The sequence below is a fragment of the Somniosus microcephalus genome, chromosome 1 (genome assembly GCF_052327205.1).
Source record: "Somniosus microcephalus isolate GS21.2 chromosome 1, FLI_Smic_1.0, whole genome shotgun sequence".
In the NCBI taxonomy this organism is placed as follows: Eukaryota; Metazoa; Chordata; class Chondrichthyes; order Squaliformes; family Somniosidae; genus Somniosus; species Somniosus microcephalus.
Window position 1 is genome coordinate 307,400,456 of NC_140987.1, and position 16,654 is coordinate 307,417,109.

Here is a 16,654-nt window from a genome sequence, read left to right on the forward strand (position 1 = left end):
CTCTGTGAACGTTTCCACCGGTCACTGAAAGCCGCCCTGAGGGCCAGCCTCCAGGACGCTGGATGGGCAGAGAAGCTACCGTGGGTCCTGTTGGGCCTTCGCACGGCCCCCAAAGAAGACCGTCACTTGTCATCCGCGGAGCTGGTGTACGGTCAACCGCTGCGAGTCCCAGGGGATTTCCTACCAGAATCGACAAAGCCTTGGTCCGCGTCTGACCAGCTTACTAGTCACCAAGAGGCGGCCAGATGTTTCGCGCCGGTGCCCACTTCGCACCACGGGCTGCAGAGTTCGCACGTTCCAACGGAGCTTCGCAAGGCAGAATACGTCTTTATTCGCCACGATGCTCATAGGGATCCACTCAAGGCCCCATATACTGGTCCCTTCCACGTATTGGAGGCAGGGGACAAAACCTTCAAGGTAGATGTCGGTGGTAAACCGGACCACATTTCAGTTGATCGATTAAAGCTGGCACATCTGGACCTCGACCGCCCCGTCGAGACAGCACAACCGCCGAGACGAGGTCGGCCACCCATCGCTGTTACGGCAGACCCAGCGCAACCGCCTGCCAGACCGCCACCCGCTCAGCAGCCTCCACCTCAGGAGTACAGGAGTCGTTCCGCCAGACATCAGACCCCCTCATATGGGTAGAACTTAAAAACAAAAAGGGGGCAAGCACTTTGCTGGGAGTGTACTATAGGCCCCCAAACAGTCAGGGGGAGATAGAGGAACAGATATGTAGGCAAATCTCAGAGAAGTGCGAAAATAATAGGGTAATAATAGTGGGGGATTTCAACTTCCCCAATATTAATTGGGATAGTCAGAGTGTGAAAGGCTTAGAGGGTGCAGAATTCTTAAAATGCATCCAGGAGAGCTTTTTGAGCCAACATGTAGAAAGTCCTACAAGAGAGGGGGCAGTACTGGACCTAATTCTAGGGAATGTAGCCGGGCAAGTGGTGGAAGTGTCAGTAGGAAAGCATTTTGGCGACAGTGACCATAATTCGGTGAGATTTAAGGTGGTCATGGAAAAAGACAAAGACGGCCCGGAAATAAGGGTTCTAAATTGGGGGAAGGCCGATTTTAATATGATAAGGCAGGATCTGGCCAAAGTGGACTGGGAGCAGCTACTTATAGGAAAATCTACATCAAAGCAGTGGGAGACTTTCAGAAGGGAAATAGAGAGAGTACAACGCCAACATGTTCCCGTAAAGGTCAAGGGTGGGACCAACAAGCAAAGGGAACCTTGGATGACAAGGGATATACAAAAATGCATTCGGAAAAAAAGGGGGGCTTTTGGCAGTTACAAAAGACTAAAGACGGAGGAAGCCCTAGAGGAGTATAAAAAGTGCAGGGGCATACTTAAAAAAGAAATTAGGAGAGCGAGGAGGGGCCATGAAATAACACTGGCGAGCAAAATAAAGGAAAATCCTAAGATGTTTTATAAGTATATTAAGGACAAGAGGATAACCAGGGAAAGGGTAGGGCCCATTAGGGACCAAAGTGGCAATCTGTGTGTAGAGCCAGATGATGTAGGCGGGGTTTTAAATGAATTTTTGCATCTGTGTTCACTATGGAGAAAGACGATGTAGACATAGAAATCGGGCAAGGGGACTGTGATATACTTGAACATATTAGCATCGAGAGGGAGGAGGTACTAGCAGTTTTAGCAGGCCAAAAAGTGGATAAATCCCCAGGCCCGGACGAGATGTATCCCAGGCTGCTGTGTGAGGCAAAGGAGGAGATTGAAGGGGCTCTGACACAAATTTTCAGAACCTCTCTGGCCACAGGGGATGTACCAGAGGACTGGAGAACAGCTAACGTAGTACCATTATTCAAGAAGGGTAGCAGGGATAAACCAGGGAATTACAGGCCAGTGAGCCTAACATCTGTGGTAGGGAAATTATTGGAAAAAATTCTGAGGGACAAAATTAGTCTCCACTTGGAGAGGCAAGGATTAATCGGGGATAGTCAGCATGGCTTTGTCAAGGGTAAATCATGTCTGACCAATCTGATTGAATTTTTCAAGGGGGTGACTAGGTGTGTGGATGAGGGAAATGCGGTGGATGTGGTATACATGGACTTCAGTAAGGCTTTTGACAAAGTCCCGCATAGGAGACTGGTCAAGAAGGTAAGAGCCCATGGGATCCAGGGTGCCTTGGCACGTTGGATCCTAAACTGGCTGAGTGGCAGGAGGCAGAGGGTGATGGTCGAAGGTTGCTTTTGTGACTGGAAGCCTGTGTCCAGTGGGGTACCTCAGGGATCGGTGCTGGGTCCCTTGCTGTTTGTGATCTACATAAATGATTTGGATGAGAATGTAAAAGGTATGATCAGTAAGTTCGCAGATGACACGAAAATTGGTGGGGTGGTAAATTGCGAGGAGGAAAGCCTCAGGCTACAGGACGATATAAACGGGTTGGTCAGATGGGTGGAAAAGTGGCAAATGGAATTTAACCCTGGAAAGTGCGAGGTGATGCATTTTGGAGGGACAAATAAGGCAAGGGAATACACAATGAGTGGTAGGACCCTAGGAAGTACAGAGGGTCAGAGGGACCTTGGTGTACATGTACATAGATCCCTGAAGGCAGCGGAACAGGTAGATAAGGTGGTTAAAAAGGCATATGGGATACTTGCCTTCATTAGCCGAGGCATAGAATATAAGAGCAGGGAGGTTATGATGGAGCTGTACAAAACGCTGGTGAGGCCACAGCTGGAGTACTGTGTGCAGTTCTGGTTGCCACACTATAGGAAGGATGTGATTGCTTTGGAGAGGGTGCAGAGAAGATTCGCCAGGATGTTACCTGGGATGGAGCGCCTCAGCTATGAAGAAAGACTAAACAGGCTGGGGTTGTTTTCCTTGGAGCAAAGAAGGCTGAGGGGGGACCTGATTGAGGTGTACAAAATGATGAGGGGCATAGATAGGGTAGATAAAGAGGAACTTTTCCCCTTAGTAGGGGGGTCAATAACAAGGGGGCATAGATTCAAGGGCAGGAGGTTTAGAGGGGATTTGAGGAGGAACTTTTTCACCCAGAGGGTGGTTGGAGTCTGGAACTCACTGCCTGAAAGGATGGTAGAGGCAGGAACCCTCACAACATTCAAGAAGCATTTGGATGAGCACTTGAAATGCCATTGCATAGAAGGCTATGGACCAAATGCTGGAAAATGGGATTAGGTTGGACAGGGCTTGATGGACGGCGCAGACACAATGGGCCGAAGGGCCTCTTTCTGTGCTGTAAAACTCTGTGACTCTATGACTCACCGTTTGACTTTGTCTGTTAAAGCGAATTCTGGGGGGGCGCATGTGGCAGAGCCACTTAATGACTGGGCAACTGTATAGAATTCCCTTTAACGATGTTCTAACACCAGCCTAAGCCTGTACCATTGTGTTAGACATTACTGTGTTTTGTATATAGTGTTTGTATGCACGGGGCATGGCCCCTTTAAGAGCGCGGGAAAATGCGGGCAAACGCGATGACGTCACGTTACAAACCACGTGACTGCCCAGGCAGTCCTCGTGGAATCTCTATCTTGTTAAGACCTGTTTTCGTGGCTCTCCTGTATCGATCTCATCAAACTGTTTGCACTCGTTTAGTTTTACATTAAAGACCTGTTTGATTGATCTCCTGAGTCGACCTCAGTTATTAGTTAGGAATTCGTCAATTCCTACACACTGCCACTTTTGTAATATACTTGTGTGTCTTATAGGCCCTGAATTTCCGATCAGAGGCTTCCTGCGGACGGACGCCTCCGATCAGAAAAAAATCTACGAACTTAACCTGCTGGTTCCATAGAACCCGAAGCTTGCGATCCTGGGCCTCTCCTCTTCGAAATGAGCAGTGGCCCAGGTATCCCAAGCACCCCTAAGATCACGTGGGCCAAGGCGAACCAATGGAAGAAGGGAATCCCCCTTCATACTTTTGATAGGTCTCTTACACCTGGTAAATGCATTTACTAGCATTTACCAGCATAAGATTTTAAAAAAATAGAAAAGTGAAGTTTGATAACTCATTTTTGAATTAAAAATACTCTTAAAAAAGCTAAGTTTATTTTTAGCCCCTGTAATCTAATGGCGTGGATCACTTGCTTGATGTAGAACGCGTCCAATTTTCATTGCATTGATTTCAGCAGAATAAAAATGATCACTGTGGGAGTACCTTCACCACACGGACTGCAGCGGTTCAAGAAGGCAGCTTTTTTAAGAGTAGTTTTAATTTAAAAATGAGTTATCAAATTTCACTTTTCTATTTTTTAAAACTCTTATGCTGGTAAATGCATTTACCAGGTGTAAGAATTTGACAGTCATTCAGCGGGCGGAGGTTCTGCACAAAGCGCAACTCTCCACCCGCAGAGGCCCTTTTCCCGGGCAGGGGGATGATCTGTCTTCGCATGCCTGACACCGGCACTTGTGCGGCCCCTACGGGCACATACGCACCTCGTACACACCCGTGGGGGTTGCGAAATCCACCCCAATGTGTCTAATCTGAGATTTACCTTGATGAGGGCTGCTGGGGGGCAGTAGCTAAAAGTAAAATATATTCTGTACAATTACTTCAGCACCTTCACACAGAAGCTTACTTCAGTGCTAACCAATAAATAGCCCTTGAGAGAAAAGTAGGGATATCACAGAATCCCCACAGTGCAGATAGAGGCCATTTCGCCCATCGAGCCTGCACCGACACATATCCCACCCGATCCCCGTAACCCCTACACCAACACATATCCCACCCTATCCCTGTAACCCCACGTATTTAATCCCCCTAACACTAAGGGTCAATTTATCATAGCCAATCAACCTAACCCGCACATCTTTGGACTGTGGGAGGAAACCGGAGCACCCGGAGAAAACCCACGCAAACACGGGGAGAATGTGCAAACTCCACACAGACAGTCGCCCCAGGCCGGATTCGAACCCGGGTCTCTGGCGCTGTGAGGCAACAGTGCTAACCACTATGCCACCGTGCTGGCCTTGCCAGCGATGGCCACATACCATGAACGAATACACGGAACTATTGGAGTAAATTTTGTCCTCATCACCTGGGCGGTAATCTGGCAGAGCAGAGGAGGCCATTTGGCCCCTTGGGCCTGTTATGCCATTCAATTAGATCATCGTTGATCTAATGTTAACTCCATCTACCCCTTGTTCTGGACTCTCCCACGATCCCCCGCCCATGGTTCAACCCAGCTTTTTTTTAAAATTCGTTCATGGTATGTGGCCATCGCTGGCAAGGCCAGCATTTATTGCCCATCACTAACTGCCCTTGAGAAGATGGTAGTGAGCTGCCTTCTTGAACCGCTGCAGTCCGTGTGGTGAAGGTACTCCCACAGTGCTCATTTTTATTCTGCTGAAATCAATGCAATGAAAATTGGACGCGTTCTACATCAAGCAAGTGATCCACGCCATCAGATTACAGCCAAATAATCACACAGCAGAGTTGTTTTGTCTTGAACATATCTTCTCAAAACATGCTAGCCAGAGTAACCAGTTAAATTTATTTTTTAATTTATTTCAACATAGAACAATAGAATAGTAAAGCCCATTGTGCCTATGTGGACTCTGAAAAAGCTTGCACTTAGTCCCATTCCCCTGCTCTAACCTTTAAATGTTTTATTTTACACATATTTATCCTATTCCCTTCCTTAAGGTATTCTGAATTCTGTTTCCACTATTTCTGGTAGGCCACTCCATGTCCCAACAAACCTTGGTGCAAAAAATATTTCTTTTAACCTCCCCTTTTGTTCTTTTGGTGATGATGTTGAATTCATGTCCTCATAGTTACTGGCTCACTGATCTTTGGAAATTGTTTTTTTTTAATTTACTTTATCAAAACCCCTTATAATTTATGAAAACCTCAGATCTCCTCTTAACCTTCTTTGATCTGGTGAATTTTGTCTTACAGACCTATCTGTTTTGTTTTGTATAATATCTTTAAGACCAATTTTCTGAAAACTCGTCCAAGTACATTATGTTGTATCCTGAAGAAGGAGGAATGCAATATACATCTCAGATCAACACCTGAGTTTCGATATCCAAACCAACCCTGGTTTTAAGTTCAATGTTGTGAGTGGCAACAAAGTCTAAACATTGTTAAAAAGCACTAACATGAAGTGATTAAATCAGCACATTCCTTGGCCCCAGTATTTCTATCACATGATAGGGATCATATTTTAATTCAAAGAATACCTGCTAATATATTCTGTAATATCCCTATGATTTGTAATGGACTGCTTTTCTCCATTTTAATGAGTAAAATTGTTATGTTGCACCTTGTTCTAGCATGAAACTAGTTGTGTGGAGCCTTGAACTATGTAGGCTCATGTATGAAATTTCAGGTTTGTCAATGCGGAGAGGGATCACTTCACTCATTTCCCAGCTGACTGAATTGCTATCCTTTCCTTCCTTCCCCTATCTCTTCCCATTCTCTCTTTCTTGCTCTCAGCCTCTCTCACACATTCACTTTATGTTTCTCTCTTTCCTTCTCCTCCTCGTCAAATTATTCAGCTAATCATTTTTAGGGCTGGGTTTACTTCAGTTTACATAATGATGGAGAGATGTGTTTATACTTGACAGTACTAAACAGGTACTGGAGGTCCCATCTTTACTGTCTTAGTGTCATTAAGCATAAAGGTTCATTCATATTTTAGCAGTAGTCTCAGTTTGTGTGAGCATTTGTCCCAGTTTCCTTGTTAAATCCTTTGTTCTAAAAGCAGTCTTGGTCCTATTTTCTTGGTGGGCTTTATTCTTTTAACACAAGTCATTTTTGCTTTTATAATTCCACACTTTGGGAATATTTGCTTAACTCCACATACTTGTCTTACCCTGTCTCAAGTTGCAACATTCTGAAAATTCAGTGTTCATATCTCTGAGGATGTATGTTGGATGCCTTACTCCTTAAGTTATGAGCACAGTACTATTTGAGAATTAGTTCCTTAAGGGTTGATAGACATACAAGTTAGGCATACAAGTTGGGAGTAGAATGTACCTTGCATGATTAGCACTACTAGTCCAGCTGAAGAAAATACTGTGTATATTTGAAAATATGTTAATTATATGATTTCAACAGCACAGCAATGTGTTTTGATATAGAGCTGCTCACACGAAGGAATGTCTCACAGGACTGCATGAGGCAGAAAGATGGGACTGAGTAGATAAGAACATAGAAACAGGAGGAGGCCATTTAGCCCCTCGAGCCTGTTCTGCCAGTCAATGAGATCATGGCTGATCTGTGACCTAACTCCATATACCTGTCTTTGGCCCATATCCCTTAATCCCATTGGTTAACAAAAACCTATCAATCTCCGATTTAAAATTAACAATTGGTCTAGCATCAATTGCCGTTTGTGGAAGAGAGTTCCAAACTTCGACCACCCTTTGTGTGTAGAAGTGTTTCCTAATTTCACTCCTGAAAGGTCTGGCTCTAATTTTTAGACTATGCCCCCTAGTCCTAGTCCTAGTCCTAGAATAGAAACATAGAAGATAGGAGCAGGAGTAGGCCATTCGGCCCCTCGAGCCTGCTCTGCCATTCAATGCGATCATGGCTGATCATCCAAGTTCAGTACCCAGTCCCTGCTTTCTCCCCATACCACTTGATCCCTTTAGCCTTAAGAAATATATCCAACTCTTTCTTGAATATATTTAATGAATTGGTCTCTACTGCCTTCTGTGGTAGAGAATTCCACAGGTTCACCACTCTCTGGGTGAAGAAATTCCTCCTCATTTCTGTCCTAAAAGGCCTACCCCTTATCCTTAGACTGTGACCCCTGGTTCTGGATTTCCTAACCATCGGGAACACCCCCCCCTGCATCTAGTCTGTCCAGTCCTGCCAGAATTTTATAAGTTTCAATGAGATCCCCTCTCATTCTTCTAAACTCCAGCGAGTACAAGCCCAATCGACCCAATCTCTCCTCATACGTCATTCCTGCCATCCCAGGTATCAGCCTGGTGAATCTTCTCTGAACTCCTTCATGGCAAGAATATCCTCCCTCAGACAAGGTGACCAAAACTGCACACAATACTCAAGATGTGGTCTCACCAAGGCCCTGTACAACTGCAGCAAGACATCCTTGTTACTGTATTCAAACCCTCTCGCTATGAAGGCCAACATACCATTTGCCTTCTTAACCGCCTGCTGCACCTGCATGCTTACCTTCAGTGACTGGTGCACAGGGACGCCCAGGTTTCATTGCACTTCCCCTTCTCCCAATCTATTGCCATTCAGATAATAATCTGCCTTCCTGTTTTTGACACCAAAGTGGATAACCTCACATTTATCCACGTTATATTGCATCTGCCATGCTTCTGCCCAATCACCCAACCTGTCCAAATCATCCTGTAGTTTCTCGGCATCCTCCTCACAGCACACACGCCCACCCAGCTTTGTGTCGTCTGCAAATTTGGAGATATTACATCTAGTTCCCTTGTCTAGATCATTAATATATATTGTGAATAGCTCGGGTCCAAGGACCGATCCCTGCGGTACCCCACTAGTCACTGCCTGCCACTCTGAAAAAGACCCGTTTATTCCAACTCTTTGCTTTCTATCTGCCAACCAGTTCTCTATCCAAGTCAATACCTTGCCCCCAATCCCATGTGCCTTAACTTTACACGCTAATCTCTTATGTGGGACCTAATCGAAAGCCTTATCGAATCCCCAACCAGCGGAAATAGTTTCTCTCTATCTACCCTATCTGTTCCCCTTAATATCTTGAAATATTCAATCAAATCACCCCTTAAACTTCTAAATTCCAGGAATACAATCCTAATTTGTGTAATCTCTCCTCGTAACTTAACCCTTGAAGTCCAGGTATCATTCTGGTAAACCTACGCTGCACTCCCTCCAAGGCCAATATATCCTTCCTAAGGTGTGGTGCCCAGAACTACTCCCAGTACTCCAGGTGTGGTCTAACCAGAGCTTGGTATAGCTGCAGAATAACTTCTACCCCCTTGTACACTAGTCTTCTCAATATAAAGGTCAGCATTCCATTAGCCTTTTTGATTTTTTCTGTACCTGTTCATGACATTTTAATCACAGAATCACAGAAACCCCACAGTGCAGATAGAGGCCATTTCGGCCCATCGAGCCTGCACCGACACATATCCCACCCGATCCCCGTAACCCCTACACCAACACATATCCCACCCTATCCCCGTAACCCCACGTATTTAATCCCCCTAACACTAAGGGTCAATTTATCATAGCCAATCAACCTAACCCTCACATCTTTGGACTGTGGGAGGAAACCGGAGCACCCGGAGGAAACCCACGCAAACACGGGGAGAATGTGCATACTCCACACAGACAGTGATCTATGTACCTGGACCCCCCAAGTCTCTTTGGACATCTACTGTTTTTAGCTTTTCACCATTTAGAAAGTATCATGTTCTGTCCTTTTTAGGTCCAAAGTAGATGACCTTACATTTGCTTACATTGAAATCCATTTGCCACAGTTTTGCCCATTCACTTAATCTATCAATATCCCTTTGTAATTTTATGTTACACTGTAGGGGGACAGATCGCATCGTTTGTAAGCAAGATTGAGAGTCCCACATGGTATGTTGCCTACGTGGTGCCAGGGTAAGGGACATCTCAAACTGGCTTGAACGGATACTGGAGAGGGAAGGGGGAGCAACAACATAGGGAAGAGTAGGCAAGAGATCCTCTTTGGGGAGTACCAGGAACTAGGAGCTAAATCAAAGATCAGGACCTCAAGGGTTATAATCTCTGGATTATTACCTGAGCCATGTGCGAATTGGCATAGGGACAAGCTGATTAGGGAAATGAACACATAGTTAAAGGAGTGGTGTGGGAAAGAGGGGTTCCATTTCATGGGGCACTGGCACCAGTATTGGGACAGGAAGGAACTGCACCAATGGAACGGGATCCACCTGAACCGGTCTGGCATCAGGGTGGAAAGGATAAATAGGGCAGTCACAAGGACTTCAAATTAGTAAATGGGGGGAGGGCTCAGGTGCCTACAATGCCACCTATCTTTGTGTCATCGGAAAATTTGGATATATGACTTTCTATGCCATCATCTAAGTCATTACGTTAATTTTATTGAATCCCTGTCCCTGATTCAATATTAGTATCCTTGGGATTTCCAATATGCTATCCTCTTCTTCTACTGTAGCTACTGACGCAATGTAATTATTCAACATGTCCACCATTCCTTATTATCACTGACAATATCACCGCTTTCAGTGTTTAAGGGGCCAACAATCTACTCTGCCTTTGCTATACGCTTGTCTAATCTTTGCATTTATACAATCTAGCACTTCACAGCTGCTACCAGGCGGCCTATACACAACTCCCACTACAGTCTTAAATCCTTTGCTATTTCTTAACCCTACCCATAAAGTCTCCACTGCCTGCTTACCTCTCGTTATATCCTCTCTTATCATTGAAGTGATTTCATTCTTAATCACCAAGGCTACTCCTCCTCCTCTGCCATTTTCCCTCTCTGTCCTGTAGACCTTATAACCTGATATATTTAGTTCCCAGTCCTGACTGTCTTGAAGCCATGTCTCAGTAATGGCTACAATGTCATACCCTCCAATTTGAATTTGTGCCTGCTGTTCATTCAATTTATTCCTTATACTCTGTGCGTTTGTATAAAGAATGCTTATTTGGGCCACACACCCTAGCCTGTCCTTCAGCTCTAATGTTTTACTCACAAGTTTCTTATTTCTCTCTCCTGGTTTAATTACTTTACATCTTTTAGTTTTCCCTTTACCTGTAGTGCCTAAAGCACAATTTCTGACTGTTACTCTGCTCTTTTCCCTTTTGTTTGTGAACTACTATTTGTACTACAATTTCCACCTGAGCCCTCCCCTGCGACCCCCCGCCCCCCCCATTTACTAGTTTAAAGCTCTTGTGACCGCCCTATTTATCCTTTCCACTAGGACCCTGGTGCCAGACCGGTTCAGGTGGATCCCGTTCCAATGGTGCAGTTCCTTCCTGTACCAATACTGGTGCCAGAGCCCCACGACATGGAACCTCTCTTTCCCACACTACTCCTTTAGCCAAGTGTTCACTTCCCTAATCAGCTTGTCCCTACACCAATGTGCACGTGGCTCAGGTAATAATCCAGAGATTATCACGCTTGAGGTCCTGTTCTTTAATTTAACTCCTAGTTCCTGGTACTCCCCAAACAGGACCTCTTGCCTACTCTTCCCTATGTTGTTGGTCCCAACATGGACCACAATGACTGGAGCCTCCCCTCCCTCTCCAGTATCCTTCAGTTTGAGATATCCCTCACCCTGGCACCAGGTAGGCAACATACCATGTGGGACTCTTGATCTTGCTTACAAAGGATGCTCTCTGTCCCCCTAATTATAAAATCCCCTACAACTACCAAATTACACTTCCCCTCCTCCTCCTCCCACCTTAGGATAGCCTCCTGCTCCAAAATACCATGGCCTGCATTCGGCTGTCCTTCCGACAGCCTTTATCCTTATCCTCACAGGTAGCAAGTACATTGTTAGATACGATCAGTTTCTGTGGATCCTCATTCCCTTTCTTACTTTGCACACTATCGGCCGCACCAACCCCGTTTTGAACCTGCACCTCTCTATGAAATGTGACTGATGTCTGGAGCAAACTGTCCAGATACACCTCCACCTCCCTTATGTGCAGAGTGTCTCCAACTCGCACTCCAGCTCAATGACTCTGAGCCAGAGAGATTCGAGACGGAGACATCTACTGCAGACGTGTTCGCTCGGGACAGTCTCACTGTCCACAAACTCCCATATACTGCAGCCCAGACACACAACCTGCTTAGTCTAATCATCTTTTAATTTATTTAATTAGTTAAAGTCTTTATTCATTGATTATTTATAGTTATATTAATGACTTTATCTAGTGCGTTATAGTTTCCCACTCTTAGTTTAAACCACTGTCACCTACCTGCTGCCCTGTGACATCGCTCCTTGTTTTTTGTTGTTGTTAAATCATCGCTCTGGCTCTGCTCCCGCTCTTTTTAAGGGGGAGACTGAAGACAGTCAAAGAGATAGGTTTTTTTAGGAAGCTTTTGAAGGCATGAAGGGATGTAGTGAGGAGAAGTGCTTTTCGGACATAAGATAAGGGCATTGTGACAGAATGAGAGTGTTGCACAGCTAACAGCAATGTTGATTGCTTGCTCTGAAAAATTACACTTGCTTTTTTTCTAATTTAATTTCTGCAGTTGGAAAACAATTTGTTGGCTTTGTTTAAGTTGTGCAAAAACTGCTACAATATACTGATCCTGTGTTTTCTGTGTTCCTTTTCACAGCCTAACAGTAGTGCTCAAGTAGTGGGAAAAGTGCCTGGTCATTTTACTTCAGTACTGGCTCCCTCACCCCATCATGGCATGTCCAGACCGGTGACCCTGGCCATGTCTTCAGATACTAAACCCATCACTACATCAACCGAAGGTGAGGCAACATCATCTCCATCATCCAGTAAGTACCATTAAAATAGATGAGGTGTTACCCCTGTGGTTTTATCCCTCTATCCTAAAATCCTGATGCAAGAATAGAATTCACACTCATGAGGTAAATAAAATAATATCTCTAAAACTATATTTCTCAGAGTTAAATACATTTTGTTGTACAGGTTTTTTTTGGCATGTGTATTTTTCTCTCTCATTTGCATTATTAAAACAGAACCTAAACTATGCAAACACTATAAAGAGGCAAGAATTTAAGAGGGCCAATTGAATCATCATGACCAATTCCCATGAACTTAAGATGGATTTCAGTAAAGGGCAGCTTATTTGATCGTTACCTTATCGACTCTTTCTAAACAATGGACAGCATTTGACCAAGTTATCATTATTCTTGCACTTTTGATTTTACAGTATTCATAAATTATTGCAGCAAATTTGGCTTGTGACAGCTGCAACCTACAGTTTAAACGGTATTATAAGCTTTGATTGATCACAGCAAATTTCAAGAGAGCGCTCTCAGACTGTGTTAATGATGAAAATCAGATGTGCTGGAACGTGCTGGGATTGGCCATCTCTTTCCCAACTACTGTGGTTAAACTGCCACAGTGTGTCCTGTATCTCTCTCCCTGGGTGAAGTTAACAAAGGCTCGCTAATGTGTTTCATGGGAGACTGTCAGCAATGAAATAGGAGAACAATGTCTTCTTTTGAGAAAACCTCTAGACAGCTGCGACTTGTGTACTAATTGATTTGCCGTGCCTTTGCAGCTTCTCAGCTGTTCAAACCCGTGTCTAGTCACATATAAAGTACAGGTAGTTGCTCTGAGCCCAAGAATTAAAGGTGAGCTTACACTGAGTGCTGCAATTGTATATTTTTGTTTTAAAGCACAGCACTTTTGCTGTGAGCTTTAATGGGGCAATTCTACTGAAGTATTGAGGGTATTGGGATTTGTAACATGTATCTTTATAGAAGAATTTCTGATTCAAAATCAGTAAAAAGATCAATTTATTGCAGGACATGAACTTGTAGTTTGTGCAAGTGTTCTTCATTCCTTGATGAAGATGGTGTAAAAGTAATAATAACTTCCCCCAATGGCTTAGCAAGTTTATCCAGTGAGTAACTGGGCAGTACAGACTAGCAAGGACCCAGTTCAATCCCCTGTCTGTGCTCAGTTAGCTGATCACACAGTGCTGCGGAAGAGGCTTTACAATTGGCCTCAGTGTTCCTGGTTAGGGAGATTAATATTTGGCGCCTGCTCCTCATCTGTACTCGCTGACCTCTGCTGTAAGAGTGTAGGTGTCGGGTGAAGGCAAGATAGAACCTGGCTCTGATGGCCCCTGTGGTAGAATAGTCTGCCAACATTTCATTGCCAAAGCTCACTCATTAATATTGGCTACTTGGGCAAAGTACGGGGGGCTAACCAGCAGCCATGGACTGTGCAAGGAGTCAAGATTATCAGAAAAGGAAGGGACAAGAGCGTGAAATTGGTGCAAAAAATAGCAATAATAAACTTACTAAGAAGTTTAGTCTAGGTTTTTTTTCCTGCTAAGTTTCTAAAATTAATTTCCTCCTAATTTCTATATTCTTATATACTGAAAATTCTTTCATTTATTTTCATTCTGTTATTCTCTGTCTTTTTAAGTGTTACTGATGTAAGAAAACTACTAGGCACTTGGTCTAAGCGTTAAACAAAGCTTAAATCAACTGTTTTACAACATGGAGATCTAGTTGTGTCCTTCACTAGTTCCTGTTAAAGAATGTCCCGAGCAAGCTGGGCCATGCCCGAGTATTTATACTCTCCCTGGACAGCACCACCAGCAGGCCGCCCAGTATTATTTCATAAGTCATTTCCACATGAATGACAAGATTCATGTCAGTTACTTTTTCCATTCAAAACTGCTATAGGGTAGATTTTACGAATTCGCACTCAGTGCACAGCATTGGTAAAATCTAATCATTTCTGTTTGGAACTGTACCAAAGCCCCCGCAGTCCACTGGTTCTGCTTGTTAATGTGCTCCATTTATTTTCTATCACCTGTTTGTGGTGGCACATCTCTTGAAAGTTTACCTATGAATATGGAAAGGGCCAATTAAAGCTGGAAAGCCAGGTGAAGTTCAGAAAGCAGAAACTAAACAAAGAATACATGCATGAAAGGGAGAAAGTGGTTCACACAGGCGCTCTGCTCTCCCTCCCACTATACATTCCAATGAAGCAGACTTTCAAAAAACATGGAATGAAGCGTTTCCACTTGAAAAGTACTGTGTCTGTTCAAAGGTTGCATTTACTGCATTCTTCATCCTGATCATAAAGCTAATATACCAATTCCCTATCCTCACTGCCCTTAAAAAATTACAGCTGACAGTTCTGTTCAGAAAGCCTGTTTCCCTGTAAGATGAGATGCTCCTTACTCCACTTTGATGGTGCTTCTTCAGCAGTTAGCAGAAACAGTGACAGGCAATTCCTTTAACCTCTGGAACTTGGATTGTACCATTCCCTGTGTTCAAAGATCCAAAAGCACTGAATGCACCGAAATTTGGAAATGTGATCTGACAATGACAAAACTGGGATAATATCCATTGAAATATAGGGCATAGGGCAGTCTTTAGGGTTAAGCCATGTCGCATTGTAATGGAACAAGATTCATTTTGCTAAACTAATGAGTGCAATGTTCATATGACATGCCACTGTATGTGATTCTTTTGCGGGTGTTAACTCATTAAAGAAAATGAATTAATGTCTCCTCTGGGAACATAGGGTCCGATGAAAGGGTGGAACTGAAAGAAATCAGTATTTGTAGGGTAATGGTGTTAGGTAAATTGATGGGACTGAAGGCCGATAAATCCCCAGGGCCTGATAATCTACATCCTACGGTACTTAATGAAGTGGCCCTAGAAATAGTAGATGCATTGCTGGTCATCTTCTAGAACTCGATAGACTCTGGAACAGTACCCATGGATTGGAGGGCAGCTAATGTTACCCCACTATTCAAAAAAGGTGGTAGAGAAAAAGTGGGGAATTATAGACCGGTAAGCCTGACATCAGTAGTGGGGAAAATGCTAGAGTCCATTATAAAAGATGTAATAGCAGAGCACTTGGAAAACAGTGACAGGATCGGACAAAGTCAACATGGATTTACAAAAGGTAAATCGTGCTTGACTAATCTACTGGATTTTTTTCAGGATGTAACTGCTAAAATAGATAAGGGAGAACCAGCGGATGTGGTGTATTTGGACTTTCAGAAGGCTTTCGATAAGGTCCCGCATAAGAGATTAGCGTGCAAAATTAAGGCACATGGGATTGGGGGCAAGGTATTGACTTGGATAGAGAACTGGTTGGCGGATAGAAAGCAGAGAGTTGGAATAAACGGGTTGTTTTCCGAGTGGCAGGCAGTGACTAGTGGGGTACCGCAAGGATCGGTCCTAGGACCACAGCTGTTCACAATATACATTAATGATCTGGACGAGGGAATTGGATGTAATATCTCCAAATTTGCAGACGACACAAAGCTGGGTGGGAGGGTATGCTGTGAGGAGGATGTCGTGAAACTCCAGTACGATTTGGACAGGTTGGGTGATTGGGCAGAAACATGGCAAATGCACTATAATGTGGATAAATGTGAGGTTATCCACTTTGGTGGCAAAAACAGGGAGGCAGATTATTATTTGAATGGCAATAGATTGGGAGAAGGGGAAGTGCAAAGAGACCTGGGTGTTCTTGTGCACCAGTCGCTGAAGGTAAGCATGCAGGTGCAGCAGGCGGTTAAGAAGGCAAATGATATGTTGGCCTTCGTAGCAAGAGGGTTCAAGTACAGGTACAAGGATGTCTGGCTGCAGTTGTACAGGGCCTTGGTGAGACCGCACCTTGAGTATTGTGTGCAGTTTTGGTCACCTTACCTGAGGAAGGATGTTCTTGCCATGGAGGGAGTGCAGCGAAGATTCACCAGGCTGATACCTGGGATGGCAGGAATGACGTATGAGGAGAGGTTGTGTCGATTGGGCTTATACTCACTGGAGTTTAGAAGATTGAGAGGGGATCTCATCGAAACCTATAAAATTCTGTCAGGCCTGGACAGACTAGATGCAGGAAGGATGTTTCTGATGACCGGGGAGTCCAGAACCAGGGGTCATAGTCTAAGGATAAGGGGTAAGCCATTTAGGACTGAAATGAGGAGGAATTTCTTCACCCAGAGAGTGGTGAACCTGTGGAATTCTCTGCCACAGAGGGCGGTGGAGGCCAGT

General features: G+C 44.3%; 1 protein-coding gene across 5 annotated transcripts in view; it reads left to right on the plus strand.

Annotated features, from left to right (window-relative positions):
* LOC147124854 (nuclear factor 1 B-type-like) overlaps nt 1-16,654 on the plus strand; it is a 557,582-nt gene that overhangs the window by 463,826 nt on the left and 77,102 nt on the right. For 4 of the 5 annotated variants that reach the window (XM_085994028.1, XM_085994035.1, XM_085994024.1 and 1 more), the window contains one exon: nt 12,262-12,430. In XM_085994028.1, coding sequence (XP_085850154.1) covers nt 12,262-12,430 — 169 coding nt within the window. The remainder of the gene's footprint in view (nt 1-12,261; nt 12,431-16,654) is intronic. The other variant, XM_085994031.1, reaches the window with a different exon arrangement.